Below are 15,082 nucleotides of genomic sequence, written 5' to 3' on the forward strand. Positions count from 1 at the left end.
GGAGGGCAGTATGGGGTGGGAGAGGGATCCAGTGGTGGGCGGGGGGGGGGGTGGGTATGGGGTGGAGAGGGGCCCAGTAGTGGGCAGGGGGTGGTATGGGGTGGGAGACGTGCCCAGCAGATGCTTGCCAGGGCATCCGCGAGAGGCTTGGAGCATCGGTGGGCCCAGCCTCTTTCGCCAGGCGGAGTTCGGACTCAATCCTGTACCAAAGCCACTGCTCCCAACCTTATTTGTTTCTCTTACTCCGGCGACACAGGAGAAACCCAACCTAGGCGGTCCCCGGTTTATAGGGTCCCCCCGCTTCCTTGCCCAAGGACAAGGCGAATCAGAGCACAAGAGAGCAAAGCGAGGTTGTCATAGGGGCAAGCTTTGTACGTTCCCCGACGCAAAACGTGGGCTGTTCACGAGCATCAGGTGTTCAGCCACTGCAGGTTCCGGACCGACGGTTGTTGTAGCCCAGAGCGTGCACGCCGAGATCGCCCTCCTCCCCGCCCTCGGCCGGTGGGAGCCACGGCGGGTACGAAGCAGGGAGGATCTTGTGTTTGGGGAAGACTTGCCTGGCGACCGAGTGGGGCACGGGTTGGAGCAAGGAGGCCGGCTGGGGACACTGAGGCAGTGGTGCAGGTGGGTGCCGCTGGGGGGCGTGGCTGGGACGGGCAGCGAGTGCGGGGTGTGGGGGAGCCAGCGGAGGCCAGGTGTCCCCGTGTGGCCGCGTGGTGGTGTTTACTGCCCGCAGGTGGGAGATGGCAGGAGGAGGAGGAGGAGGGCCCCGGGGCGGGGCGGGCGGGCAAGTCAGCTGACCTGCCCTTTCCCTCAGCGAAGCCCCAGGCTGGGGCTGGTGTCCGAGGGTGGGAGGTGCCCGTTGGGTCCGTGGACACAAGATCGCCGGGGGAACAGACCTGTGTCCGTTCGTCGCAGGCCCTCGGTGTCCGGCCGCCCCGTAGGGACACAGTCCAGGTTTGCAGAGTAAGTGCACCTGAGCTGAAGGAAACGAAGGGGGCCTCCCGGCAGGGGGAGGGCGAGAGACCGACTGAGTCAGTGACCGGGAAAGAGGAGAGGAGAGATTGGGGGTGCGGGTCAGAGGAGGGGGAGACGGGGGACGAGGGAGAAGGCCGAGCGCAGAGGCTCCGGAAGGGTGGGGGGAGGGACACAGGGCCTGGCCCGCGGCCACCGCCTCCCCACACCGCCAAACGCACACTTGCCGCGGTCCAGTGCTTCTTCCAAACATACTGTTTTTCTCCGGTTTCGTGCTTTTTATTAAACATTTCCAAATCAGGAAACACGGAAATATTTTTTAACACAAAGGAAGAAAACATTGCGAGTAGAGAAACTGACTCAGAAGGGTTTGCCAGATGAGCCAGCTGGTTTCCCGTTTCAGAGCCGTTCGGAGAGGGCGACGGCACCCGTCGTGAAGCAAGTGGACTGGCGGCTGGGTCCCCCGGCTGCCGCCTCCGTGGGCAAACCGGAGAGGCTGGCCGGACGCCTCGGCACCACAGGGGAGGAGGAGACCGGACGGAGGAGAGCTGCTCGCCCGGGAAGGCTGAGCTGGGCCTTCTCGCCTGAGTCCCTCCCGCCTGTCAGCGAGGCCACGTCCACGTGCGACCCCAGGCCCGCGTCCCGAATCTTCCACGTTTGGCAAAAGTCCACCCAGAAAACCGCCGGCGGAGACGTGCGTGCCACCGCCTCCGCGAGAGGGTCCCAGGAAGAGGGGGTCCTGGTGGGAGGGGCCCCAGGGAAAGGATTCCCAGTGGGAGGACTCCAGGGTGGGAGAGGCTGGGGGTGGGGGGTCCCGTTGGGAGGGGCCCGGGTGGGAGGGGAAAAGGCAGTCCATAGAAGTTCACCATATCAGTTATCTGTCGCTGCATAACAAGTTGCCCCATAATTCAGCACCTTGAGACGGCAGATGTTGCCGACGTCACAGTTGCTAAGGGTCAGGAATTCGGGGGCAGCCTGAGCAGGCACCTCGGCTCGGGTTTCTCGTGAGATTGCAGTCAAACTGCCCCCCAGGCTGCGGTCTCCTCTCAAGGCTCAGGTTAGAGGGTCTCTGCTTCCAAGCTCGCTCACCCCGTTGTGGGCATGCTGTGACCCCTCACCAGGCGGGCCTCTCCGTAGGGTCACCTCACGGCACGGCCAGTGGCTTCCCCCGGACGGGAGCGATCCCAAAGAGAACAAGGTTCGGGTCGCTCGGCACAGAGGCTGTGGTGTTTTTATAGCTGGATTTCAGAGCTGATGGCCCATCGCTTCCGCCGTGTTCTGTCTGTCAGAGACAAGTCGCCAGGGCCAGCCCACTCTCGGAGGAGGGGATTACAAAAGTACGTGGAGGAGGCAGGGGACCGTGTCTGAGGCTGTGACCACACTCCTGGGGTGCGATTTCATCCCTGTGGTGCCCGGAAGCAGGCACAGCTAGACCACACGCTGTCCAGGTGTCTGTACCTGTGCGGAAAGACGCAGGAAGCTTGTGCCCCCGCGGCTGCGGTGCCCAAACACAAAAAGCACATGAGGCCATCCAGCAGGCAGGTTGCAGTGAGCTCAGGGACGCTTATTTTGTGTCTAGGCTTCCCAACTGAATTTTACATTAGCGTATTTTTGGGGTCTTTCTCTTAGGTTTGGTTCTGTGTTCAATATTATGGAAGTTATGCAAGGATACGCTTAGAGTCCGTTGTTGTGTGCTATTTGCTGCCCTGCCCCCGATCTTCCCATTTACCCTTCTCCAGAGAGAGCACTCCTCCGGAGGGAGCACCTATCCAGAGGGAGCACTCCTCCGGAGGGAGCACTCCCCCAAGGGAGCATCTCTCCAGAGGGAGCACTCTTCCGGAGGGAGCATCTTCCAGGGGGAGCACTCCCTCCCCAAGGGAGCATCTCTCCAGGGGGAGCACTCCCCCCAGGGAGCACTCCTCCAGAGGGAGCACTCCTCCCAAGGGAGCATCTCTCCAGAGGGAGCATCTCTCCAGAGGGAGCCCCCCTCAGAGGGAGCATTCCTCCCAAGGGAGCATCTCTCCAGAGGGAGCATCTCTCCAGAGGGAGCACCCCTCAGAGGGAGCATTCCTCCTGAGGGAGCATCTCTCCAGAGGGAGCCCTCTGCCCTCCTGTGCTCCTTCGTGCCAGGGTGGGCCTCCACGTCTGCGAGTAACATGCGTGTGCTGCTGCTTTCCCAAACTTCAGTTGTGCGCCCACTGGCCCCCCAGGTGGGGGATGAGGACACAGCCCCTCGCCCGCCCACACCCCCTCCTGCGCAGCCTTCTGCTCGTCCGGCCAGCACTCCCCGGACTCTTCACAGCTGGGCCTGTAGCGAAGGATGGCGGCTCCTTTCCTGCGGGTCTTTTTGTGTCTCCCGGGTAACGACCACGTTAGTCCGTTTGCCCCGCTCCTTGTATGTGTTTATCACGAAGTGAGCTCCACATTCTGGCAGCCGTCCAACTTCCCAGGACGTTCGGGCACGTTCGGTTTTCCATCGATTTTAACTTCTTGGGCAGCGTGTTGGAGAGATGTCTCCCAGAGCCTCTGGCCTGCTCTAGCCGGGGCGGGTGGCCCTCCAGGCCTGGCGCTCAGCCGCATCCAAGGACCACCCGCCACCGGCCCCCTGGGCCTCCCTCCTGGAGGGCCTCGCTTCCTCGGTCCGGGGGTTCCTCCTTTCTTCGGGTGACACGCAGCTTCCTGTGGCCTCCAGTGACAGGTGCAGAGGAGACAGATGTTTGAGGCTCTTGCACATCTGAAAGTGTCCTCCCTCCACCTTCTGACTTAACTGACACCTTGGCTGGTTCGGAAATAATTTCCCTTTGGAATTTTGAAGCCTTTATTTCATGGACTGCTGGCTCCCAGGGTTGCTGTCAGAGTCCAAAGTTACTCTGATTTCTGATTCATCACATTTGACCTCTCCCTCCTCTCTCCCTCCCTCCCTCCCTCCCTCTCTCCCTCCCTCCCTCCCTCCCTCCATCCCTCCCTCTCTCTTCTTCTCTCTGCCTCCCTCTCTCTCTTAACTCTGGAAGCTCCATAGCCTCTCTTCTTTCCCCTGGTTTTATGAAATTTCACAATAATGCACCTGAATGTGAGTCTTTTCGTGTACTGTGCTGGGGACAGGGGGCCCTTGATCTAGAAACTTATGTTCTTTGATTCTGGAAAAAACATTATTTTAATTTCCTTAACGGTGACTTCTCTTCTCCTTCTCTTTTTTTTTTCCAGTTCTTTTTCTGAAACTATTCTTATCTGAATTGGTAGACAGACTCCGTGATTTGCTCGTATTTTCATCTCTGTCTTTTCCTGCCTTTTGGGAGACCCCTCCATTGACCCCCAGCCCTTCCAGAAAGACCCCCTTGTGTGGCACTGACCCGTGTCTCCTGGGGCCAGAGTCTGTCTCCCTCACCTTGGTTATAGGGTTTTCCCCACGAGCTCTTCTCCGCCACGGTCCGTATGTGGTCGAGAGTCCTGCTTCTCTGTCAACTGATTCGGTCTGTGTCTTTCATGTTCACAACTGTCCTTAGATTTCTGGGGACCCCGGTCGTCTGCCTGCGTGGAGGGTCTACGGAGGGCAACGGTGTGTGCGTTTAAGTTGCAACCAGCTGTTACATGGCCCCTGTGTCTGTCACCCGTTTCATAGTAGTAGAAAGGGAAAACCATAGCACACCCTGACGATAAACGGATAACTATAATAACTGTCCTTAGAAAAAAAGACACCTTTTCCTCCCTAGCCTTTAGAGCAAAACACGGCTCTGAAAAATTCTCTGTTGCAAACACTGGCAAGACATGACTATGCAGGCTGGTGACAGGCATAAACCACTGTGAGATGGTGAGTGGGTTTGGAGACAGCTTGGTCCCCACACCCACCGCCCTCAGGCCCCACCCACGGCCTCCCGCCTGCTGAGCCGCGTGGGGCAGTGGGACGTCCTTGTGCTCCCCCCCTCCCCGGAGGGAACAGCACTCCAGTCTGGCGGGCGGTGTGTGAATGGCGTCCTCAAGACCTGCCTCCCTCTGCAGCACACACGGCCAGCTCCCATGTAACTGTATTTGTGAATGAAGAAGAAACCCACAAGAACATAAAGAGAGTGTAGAGAGAAATAACACAGTAAGTCAGACATCAAGGTGACAAAAAGACAGCTAGCTGTTGCTAATACTGAGTCCCAACCTGGACTCTAATTTCTTTCTCTCGTAACCACTCGTGTGCGAGTAGAAAGGCCCGGGTCCCGAGGCCGCCGAGCAGCCAGCAACACTAGTTGAAGCATCGGATTTGCAGAGAGGCAGGCTGTGAACACCCAGGGGCCAGTAACGCACTCGGGAGACAGGCTACAAATCCAGTCCAGACCCGCGGTTGGCGGTGGAGGCTCTCCACTGCTCCTCCCCGGGCACCTGCACACTTTCCAGCAGGTCTCGTGCCCGGGGCTTGCTGTCTTTCCTCAGGCTTGCGGGCAGCTGCTGGAACAGTCCTCCTTGGACACCAGTGTCTTGTGTCCCTTCTGTGTCCAAGAACTCGCAGCAGATGCCTTCCTGTCAATTACATCTGCAGCTCAGACTTCAAGACTCTCACAAAGGTCTCCTCGCTCCCCTGCTGTCCTCGTCCCTGCCTCTGTCGTGCTGTGGGTAGTTTCTCAGGGTGACGACACCTGTCCCCCCTCCCCACCCCCAACAGTGACCATTGCCCACACTGAGTGCCCGCGTCCTGGGCGGAGCCCTGGGCTGCTGGTGCTCCTGGTCACTGGCCCTCCTGTCAGCAGATAGGGAAACGGGGTCACAGAGGTTAAGTCGCTTGCCCACAGCACAGAGCCTCTTGGTGTGGAGGTGGGGCTTGAAGCCAAGCCCAAGGCCGCCGGCTCACCTTCTCTCCACCCTGCGCCCCAACCTTGCCGTCCTCAGACCTGACCCGAGACTTCTTCAGGACGGACTGGTGACCCCAGGACAGGCCCTGAGAGCCGGGGTCTGCCTCCACGGCTCCCCCGAGAGCAGCATACAGGAGTGGAAGGGACAGAGGGGACTCGAGGGGACGCGAGGGGGAGCCTGACTGGGGGTGGGGTGGCACCTGGGGCGGGGGAATATCTTCACCTGCCCTGCCTCCCCGGGTGCACCTGCCGCGCCCCAGCCGAGCCCCGGCTTTCATAAGGGCGCTCCCTCCGCCTGAACCCCCCTCCTCCCGGCCTGCCTGGGGGCTCCGTCCTCTGACTAACCTGCCAGTGTTGGGGTCAAGGTCACTGCCCTTTTCCTCCTGTCACTCAAGCGCCCTGTCTACCCACTTCTGCGAAAGTCCTCACCGGCCTGTCCCCTGAGCCGAGAGCCCTGAGGGCAGGCCGTGTCCCGCTCGCTCATCTTTGTGTTTCAGTATTTGTCCGTACTTGTCACGGAGCCAGCACACAGGGGCTCCGGTGTCTGGGGGTGAGAGCAGGGAGGGAGAGGGTGGGGCGCCCTCGGCACCAGGCAGGGGGGTGGTGGCCGCGTCCTTCCAGCCGGTTCCTCCCCGGGCAGGGGAGCCAAGAGCCCCGTCCAGCCCAGAAGAGAGACCATCCCTCTGTGGGGACCCCAGTGTCCCCTGGAAACAGCCCCCAGGGCGCCCCTCCCGACAGCGGTGACGGGCCGGTTCTTCAGGACCCGTCAGCCTTACAGGAGATTGCTAAATGTGTTTGGTGGGTTTGACATTCTCCCCTGCTCGGGAGCCATCATTTCGGATCAGTCACGTCCACATCCGCTCAGGCTGTCGACTTGGAAGGGAACGTCTGAATTTCACTGTCGCATGATTTCATCCGAAGCTATTTTATCGACACTCGAAGGGCGTCTACGGTGCACTCACGGCCAGCGCGGCCTCTGGGACCAAGCCGGGGCGGGGGACAGGGTCAGGGCAGGGGCGGGGGGCGGGGGCGGGGGCGGGGCCCGGGCTGGCAGAGTCGTGGCACCTTCCGTCACCAGCACCACTGGGTCCACCTCAGCCAACACCCAGTCCATCCCCGTCCGGGTTCGCCCGCGGCCTCTGCGTCCGGGGCTGGCACTTCCTTCCACTAAGTGCTGTCTCCCCCCCGCCCCCGCCCCCGGCAGGTACCACGACCAGCAGGACGTGACCAGTAACTTCCTGGGTGCCATGTGGCTCATCTCCATCACCTTCCTCTCCATCGGTTACGGGGACATGGTCCCACACACGTACTGTGGGAAGGGCGTCTGCCTTCTCACCGGCATCATGGTGAGTACCTGGCCCGCCCGTCGCCCTCCCCACCTGCAAACGCCGTGAGAGCGCAGGAGGGGTCTTCCGGGCAGGACGGCTGCTGGGCGCCCCCTCCCCGGACACGGCCAGGAAGGTGCTTCTCGGCTCAGTTTCCTTTTCTAGCACAGTCAGAGCTCCTTGTCCCGGGCCGCCGTGGCCTCTCCACGGCCCCCCAGGTGGGCTGGGCTGGGCTGGCCTGGGTCTGGCCCCCACCCCCATGCCCCCACCGGCACCACCCCGCGGCCATAAGCGACAGGGCCCTCGGGCCCCACAGACTGAGCGCCACGTCCGAGGGACCGTCACTGGAACTCCCAGAGCGGGGATCCGGGGCGGGCGCTGACCTGGCCACGAGAGGCCCGTGTCCCGAGTCGGTGTGCGGCCGGCCACCGCCACCGCCTCCCGCTGGCCGCATGACACCTGCAGCTGTGGCCCAGGACCACTGCTCAGTGACCTCTCTTCAGGAGAGGACCCCCAAGGCTCCGAGGAGAAGGCTGCAGGGAAGCCTGGGGTGGCCTCGGGGGTGTGAGCGCGCACAGGCCTGCAGTTCTAGGTGCCGGGGCCCCCCCGCAACCCCACACGGTGGGGGGGGGCCTTCCCTCTTGGTGCTTCTCAGACTTCATTCATCCCCGTTTGCAGCATAAAGGGTGCTCAATTCTCACCAGGGTGGGGGCCGCCCCCCCCCCCGGACCTGACCTTCTAGCACCGATCTCGGACGCCAGGCCGCTGAGTTCGGGCCCCTGGGAGCAGAGGAGGGTCTAGGGTCGGGGCCCCCGAGCGGCCACACCTGCCTGGACATGCCGTGCCCCTGCAGCTCCTTCCCATGGAGGCCTGGCGGGGGCGCACATTAGCAAGTCGGCTACGGCCCCTGGGGGGGGGGGGGAGGGGGCTTAGCACCTGCTGTGTGAATCCCCGGTGAGCGAGACCTCAGAACGATCCCCTCCCATCCCCCCCCCCCCCCCCGCCCCCCGTCCATCGGGCGGTAGGAGTCTGTCTGGCCTAACTCCAGCTGCCACCAGAAACCAGGCGATGGCCTCCCTCCAGCACCTAGTGACACGCGGCCTGAAGGCCGAAGCCTTGGCGTCTTAGAGGCTCGACTGGGGGGGGGGGCTGGGGGGGTTGGGGGGTGGGGGCGGGGCTCTGCGTGGCTGTGCCCCCGGAGCGCATCGTGGGCAGCTTCCCCCAGGCTCCAGGCATGTGCTCCCCAGGACCCTGGGCCCCTGCCAGCAGCCTCCTCCTCGGGGTGGGGTCCTCGGCTCCGGGGCACAGGGCTGTGTCCCTGTGCGGGGAGGGGTGGTTGAAGCCGGGGCAGCAAGCGGGTGAGGGAGGCCCGTATCCTCTCCCGCATGAACAACACAGCTCAGGCCCTTCATCTTCTCTTTTGTTCAAAACGTCTCCCTCTCCGGGTGCAGGGGCCGGGGGGGGGGGGGGCTGTATGGTCAAGGGCCATGGCCCCCGTTAACGTCCACTGCCTCCCTCTGGGGTCAGACGAGGGAGCCCTAGTGGCCCTTTTCTAGCTGAGTCATTCTTGCTGGGGTTTCTGAGCCGTCCTCCCTCCCCTCCCCCAGCCTCCCAGCACCCCCCCCCTCGGGTACTTCCCAAGGACAGGTAGGGCTTCCCGCCTGGTTACCATGGACACTGCGGGGCCTGGGGGGGAGGGGGGAGGATGGGTTTGTGTGCTGCGGCTGTAAATAGTCTTAATCATTGTTTTCTCTTGGCGATCCTAGAAAGGGGGTAATTATCACCCATTAAGCCAGGTGCTCCGTGGTCTGAACGACCTGCGGTGGTTGGCACGGACCGGAGTGTTTGAGGGGCTTCAGCCACAGAAGCAGGTCTGTCAAAGTCCAGCATCTCTCCTCCGAGAACGTCACGAGCTGGTGACAGTGCAGAGAGAAAGCTGTCGGTACTTAGCCACCAGAACTGGAAATGGCAACACCCGGGAGGCGGTGCTTTGGAAGCCTCTTGGCTGCGGGGTGTGGGGTGTCGGGGGAGCCCGGGGCCCAGACCACGCCGCGGGAGCCCCATTTCGGTGCAGCCGAGCCACACCCGCCCCGTGGGCCCTTCCTGAGTTCGGGACACAGAGACAAAGCTGTGGGATGTCTGCTGGGGACGCTGAGTCTCCCCCAAGGCCTCGGGAGAGATGCTCTCTGAACCTGGGGGGGGGGGGGGGGCTCAGAGGCGCATCTGCCTCCCGTCAGTTTGAGAAGACGAGCCTCTCCCTGAGACACCTTGCTTCCAAACCAACTGCAAACTGACGAGCCTCTCCCTGAGACACCTTGCTTCCAAACCAACTGCCGTGGTTTTAGTTGTCGGGTGGAGTCTGCTGTAGAGACAGCGTAAACCCTCCGGGCTGGATTCCCCCATTCGTCACCGTCACCGTAATTTACGCCTCGTTTTAGTTTATGCTTCTTTAGTTAAGGACACTTCATCCTTTCCCCCTTGGACGCTGGTTTTTCCAGATTCTGAGGTTTTGCAGCTGGAAAGTGTTTCTTGGAATCAAGGAGAGGGAGGACCGGTGAGGAGGACTCCGGACTCCGGAGGGGGGACCGGTGCGGAGGACTCCGGACTCCGGAGGGGGGACCGGTGAGGAGGACTCCGGACTCCAGAGGGGGGACCGGTGCGGAGGACTCCGGACTCCGGAGGGGGGACCGGTGAGGAGGACTCCGGACTCCGGAGGGGGGGCCGGTGAGGAGGACTCCGGACTCCGGAGGGGGGACCGGTGAGGAGGACTCCGGACTCCGGAGGGGGGACCAGTGAGGAGGACTCCGGTCTCCGGAAGGGGGACCGGTGAGGAGGACACTGGTCTCTGGGCCCAGATGTAGGGATGAGTTGGCAGTTTCACCCTCATGGGCCGCTCCTGTGGGCCTGCTCACCACACACTGTCCAGGTGGACCCTGCCCTCCCGCCCCTCCCTCGGGGGTAGGAGCTGGCCCGGGGAGACCCAGGAGCCCAGCCGGTGTCACTTGTGACTCTGGACTTGGCACGTCTGAAGGCGAGGGCTCAGTCATGGATTTGCTCCCCAGGGTGACCCTGTGGAGGTCACGCCAGCAGCCACTTCGTCCTCTCCATCCCACGCCATCCTGCCCCTCCATCTCCCAACGCGGCCCCGCCCCCGGGCACCTGACCTGGAGAAGGGCTCACTGCCCCGGCGGGAACATAGGTGATCACTAGACAGCTTACTGGCAAACACGGCGTCAGGAGGGGCTCCCGTCACCAGTCTTCTCCACCAGAGGGCCAGCTGACCGTTACCTCCTGACTCCAGCCTCACCTCCCTGCCCCTCCTGCCTCACTCACCCCCATCATCGTCTCTCCCTCTTCTTCCCTCTTCCCTTTCCCTTCCCTCCTTCCACTCCCCCCCTCCGCCCCCGCCCCCCGCCCCCCCCCCGCCAGCTGCTTCAGGATGCAGCTCCAGTGTTCCCTGTCTGGTCTCTGCTCCAGCAACCTCTCTCTCTGCACCCCTCCCCTCCCCTCCCCTCCCTTCCCTTCCCTTCCCTTCCCTTCCCTTCCCTTCCCTTCCCTTCCCTCTCTGCTCCCTCTCCTCCCCCTCCTCCTCCCTCTTCCCCTCCTCCTCTCTGTCTGTCTCTCCACCTCTCTCACACACACTGCGCGGGGGACAGCAGTGTGCATTTCAGCACTCAGCCCTCCACTTTCCAGAGGCTGCTGATGTCTGACCCCATCTTTACCAGGTTGTCTTTTCATGGAAATGATCAAGCGAGGCTTCGTGATTAGCGACTCCCCTGATTACATCCAGAGGATGGGTTTTCCAAAAGAAAAAAAAAAAGTTGAGAGTATTCTCTGCTTCTGTACTCAGGTTAGAATTAGAGGTTAAGAACCTGGCATCCTCCAGAGAAATATCCACAAGGAAGTCCTGGCATCTTTAAGTGAAAAGAAATTGAAAATGTAATCCAATCCACCTTACTGTCTCCGTGCAGAAACTTATCTTAGTTGTATATTAGTTAAAACACTCTAACTTCTAACTAGAAGCCCCTGCATCTAACCAGCTGGGCTGTGGGCCATGGCGAGAGCCGGGGCCCTCTTTTCGGACCCTGTAAATCCAGGATGGTGCTGGAGTGACTGTTTTGATGAAATCCCCAAAGCTACACGATGAGCGGGGGACCCCCTCCTCAGGCGTCTTCTGCCCCCAGCTCTCAGGGGCGACTGAAGCGGAGCTGACCCCGGGAGGTGAGGGAGAACGGAGCCTAGGGAGAGCCCTCTCCATCTAATGTCCGTTTTGAACACTGTGATAAGTCCCTGTGTTTGGACTGTCGGCCCAGAGTACGTTTGGAACCCCGTATAAAGGAGCGGGATTATACGCGGTCTGGTTGAAGGGAGGGAGCACAGCTTCCCCCCAGGACAGCTTCTTTGAAGCTATTTTTTGCGTTTGGAGGCTTGGCTAAATCAATTACAGCATTAGACCAGGCTGCCCAAGTGCCCATACACATCCTTTGAAAAGTGGGCACGGTCTTCTGCAAGTCACAGATGCCAAGAACACACAGCCATCCCTGAACAAAAGGAAAACAAGGTCAGAAAGGAGGGTTCGCAGACCCAGGCCTTTCCAGTTGGTCGTGCCGGAAATGGTGGCTCCAAATGTACCGAGCAACATGAGACCATCCAGTGGGGACACTGTGAAAAGCCGGGGAACGCACCGGTCCTTCAGCCAAAGCCTCGCACAGGCCTCGCTGCCCACGGAGGGGAGGGGGCTCGCCACGGACACCCCTCCCAGCTGCGGTACTGGTTACGTGCCTCCTAAAGCGTCCATTTCTATTTCTAACTTAGACCGATGAGCCGAAAACATCAAGGATGGAGCCTTTCAGTCCTGCCACCTCTAAGTGCTAAACCGGGCTCGGGGCAAATAGTGTCGCATCTAGAGGGCCAGACTGCTCCTCTCTTCCCGTGCGGCCATTGTGCGGGATAGAGCAGGGGCATGGCTGGGGCAGGGGCAGGGGCGGGGCTGGGGTAGGGCATGAGCAGGGCAGGGCAGAAGGATGAGCAGAGGATAAACCTCCCTGTCCCCGAGCTGGCAGGTGGGTTGGGACAGACACTGCACAGGACTCAGATTCACCAGGAGGACAAGGGAGGGCACCAGGGTGTGCTGATTCCCCAGACTGTCACTTACGCGGCCGAGGGCTGGAGGAGGGGGCTCTGGGACCCCCGTCCGCCCCGCAGAGTGAGAACGTTGGTCCGGGAAGGACTGAGGGCGTCTGGGGGTTCCCTTAAGCCCTGGTCGGAGCAGGAGTGTTGCTGTGTCTCCACAGCGTGGGCCCGAGGAGCCTCTGGTGGGAGGGAGACAGGGCCAGTCCCGGGGCCGCGTCGCAGCCGGGGCCTCTGGGCAGAAGGACCCCAGTGCGGGCCGAGCACAGCCGTGGGGTGCCGCCTGGGGCTGCGCTGTCTCTTTGTTGGATGGTTCCAGGGAAAGTCTCCAGGGCAGTGAAGCTGGCCCCCCTCTGGTGTAGGCGTGGTCTTCTCCCCTGGCCCCGGTCTGGGGCTGGCGCTGGGCGTGTGTAAGCAAGCCGGAGAGCAGGCCTGGTGTCCGCAAAGCCTTGCCGATGACCGGGGACTGTCCCCGGAGCCTCAGCCCCGCCCTGCTCCGTTAGGAACTGGCTGGTTGTGGGAAGATTCGGGCACCCGGAGGTGAGCCCTTCGGCCAAGCCAAGAGGCTGGCGGGCCCCTCCCGAGGGTGGCATTCGGGGCCCCGGAAGGCTCCAGGTGCCCGTCCACTCCCAGGACCCCCGCAGTGGGCGCGAAGGGGGGTCCCTCCCGTCTCCTGCCTGCACTTGCCTTGTGCTCACGTGCCCTCCCCCGCCCCTTGCTGTCCCCCCACAGGGTGCGGGCTGCACTGCCCTCGTGGTGGCTGTGGTGGCCCGGAAGTTGGAGCTCACCAAGGCGGAGAAGCACGTGCACAACTTCATGATGGACACTCAGCTCACCAAACGGGTAAAACAGCGCCGTCCGCGACTCGGGGGGACTCCGACCCGCGTGGCAGCGAGCCGCAGGCTAACGGTCCTGCGATGTAGGTCGGGTCACACTCTCCACCGGGGGTCGAGGGAGCCCAGAGCCCAGCCCGCGGCCTCCACACAGGGGCTCCCGTCTCCCAGCGGGTCACGGTGCGCGGTGCAGGCACGGTCGACTCTGCGGCACCCGGTGGCGTCGCCCGCGCCCTCTCCCGGCGGCGCTGAACTTACCGCTCAGCACGAGGCAGCGTTTTCGTTCAGGCTCAGATATGTTCACAGTAGGAAGGGCAGTTGGGTCTGAAAAACGATATTGGAAATGTATCTAAATGCACTTCTTTCTACAAAATCATTAAAGACGACCATCGCAGCAGAGCCCACGTTTCTAAACGTCATCACCCAGCCCCCTTCTGGGGTTTCTGGGCCATCTCCTCACTGGCGGTTAAGGAGGAGGAAATCTGGAGGCGGGAACGGGGGGAGGGGTCGGCCGCAGAAGGCCCGCCAGATCGTCAGGCAAGGGGACGGCCCCCGTGGGAGGGACAAGATGGGTCCTTCCCGGACAACCGCCACACAAGCAAGGTGGGAGCCGTTTCCTAACGACAGCTCTTATGGAGAACTCTCTAGAACTCTCTAGAGCTGCAGGCAAGACACAGGTCAGCAAGAGGATGTCTTGTGAGGCTGTCCTGTCCCTGAGTCGAGAGGGCATCAGAGCCTGTGCTGGGGACCTGGCCGCTGTGGCAGGCCTTCCGCAGGACCCTGTGATGACAGCCGCGGCAGTGAAAGTGTGAGGGACCCGGCCGGCCACTGGACGGCCAGTGCTGGGGAGGCCGCGGGAGCACACGAGGGTGCTGAGGCGTCTGCATGCTCAGCAGAATAATCGATGGGGTTTGACTGTTTGGTCTTTGATTTACATGTATCGGATTCTTCAAAGAGCCTCCACAGATGTGGAAAGGAACGGGTCCGGGCAAATAGCCTAGCGTTGACATGCGGATGGTTGAACGTGGCACGGCGTGGCCCAGACTGTCCACTGCACAAGAGAAAACACAATTTACCTTCAAGACGGCAGCGCTGAGGGCCGTTCCCAGTGGGTTTCTGAGTGGGTTTCCCAGATGCCAGCCCCGGCACGTGCACACAAGGCCCGGCTGGGTGCCGACTGAGCAGGTCAGCTAAGCCACTGGAGCACCTGGCCACAGGCGCCCTGGCGGCTCCCCTACGAACGATCCGGCGCGCGAGAGAGGGGCAGGACAGCTGGCCTCGAACCCTTCTCAGGAGCTGCTTCCTTACCGTCTCCGTCTCCTCCGGTCTGCTCCGTGCTCCTTGTCTCAGGCTACTCAGAGAGCCAGCACCTTCATACGGCGGGAAAATAAACGACCGTCCTGCGGTCTGAGTGTGCGAGCGCAGACTGTGGTGGCCAGCTTCCACCCTTCCAAGACGCTCCGTAAATCCTCCTCGAGGCCACTTACTTTTTGAGAAGTAGGGCTGAAAACCAAATCAGCAAGTATTTGTGGCTCGCTTCTCTGAGAACACTTAAGTCCGTTGAAATGTCCCTTGAACGTCTAATCTCTTCCCAGAGAAGCAAACACAGCGAAGGGGCCCCTCTTTCAGAGCGAGGATTTTCAAAGCTGGAGGGACCAGGCCTTCCGGAGGCTCTTCTCCAAACCTTGCTTGGCAGGAAGGTGCCGGTGCGCTTGGCCAGCCCTGGCCTCTGCTCACCTTGACCCACTTTCGGAGAGCCCAGCTCCCCTCCTCTGACACCTGCCCGAGCCTCAGAGCAAGACGCAGAGGTGGGAGGAGCCAATGGCAGCACGGGGTAGGAACCCAGTTTCTGGTTTGCCTGAATCCATGGCTGTTCAGTCATTTGTATAACTTGTCAACTCTGGTGGCAATGTCTTCCTGCATTTAGTGCAGTCAGACCTTCTCGGGGCGCCTGGGTGGCTCAGTCAGTTAAGCGTCCGACTTCGGC

At 61.6% G+C, this 15,082-nt stretch overlaps 1 protein-coding gene across 10 annotated transcripts in view; it reads left to right on the forward strand.

Annotated features, from left to right (window-relative positions):
• Nucleotides 1-15,082, forward strand: part of KCNN3 (potassium calcium-activated channel subfamily N member 3) — a 124,496-nt gene that overhangs the window by 86,433 nt on the left and 22,981 nt on the right. For 8 of the 10 annotated variants that reach the window (XR_007148130.1, XR_007148129.1, XM_047840447.1 and 5 more), the window contains 2 exons: nt 7,012-7,153; nt 12,995-13,105. Coding sequence is in view for 8 of the 10 variants with exons in the window: in XM_047840447.1 (XP_047696403.1) it covers nt 7,012-7,153; nt 12,995-13,105 (253 nt within the window). In the remaining 2 variants the exon portion in view is untranslated. Of the gene's footprint in view, nt 1-806; nt 967-1,378; nt 1,670-7,011; nt 7,154-12,994; nt 13,106-15,082 lie in introns of those variants that run through there. The other 2 variants (XM_047840455.1, XM_047840456.1) reach the window with 2 other exon arrangements.

The sequence above is a fragment of the Prionailurus viverrinus genome, chromosome F1 (genome assembly GCF_022837055.1).
Source record: "Prionailurus viverrinus isolate Anna chromosome F1, UM_Priviv_1.0, whole genome shotgun sequence".
Taxonomy (NCBI): Eukaryota; Metazoa; Chordata; class Mammalia; order Carnivora; family Felidae; genus Prionailurus; species Prionailurus viverrinus.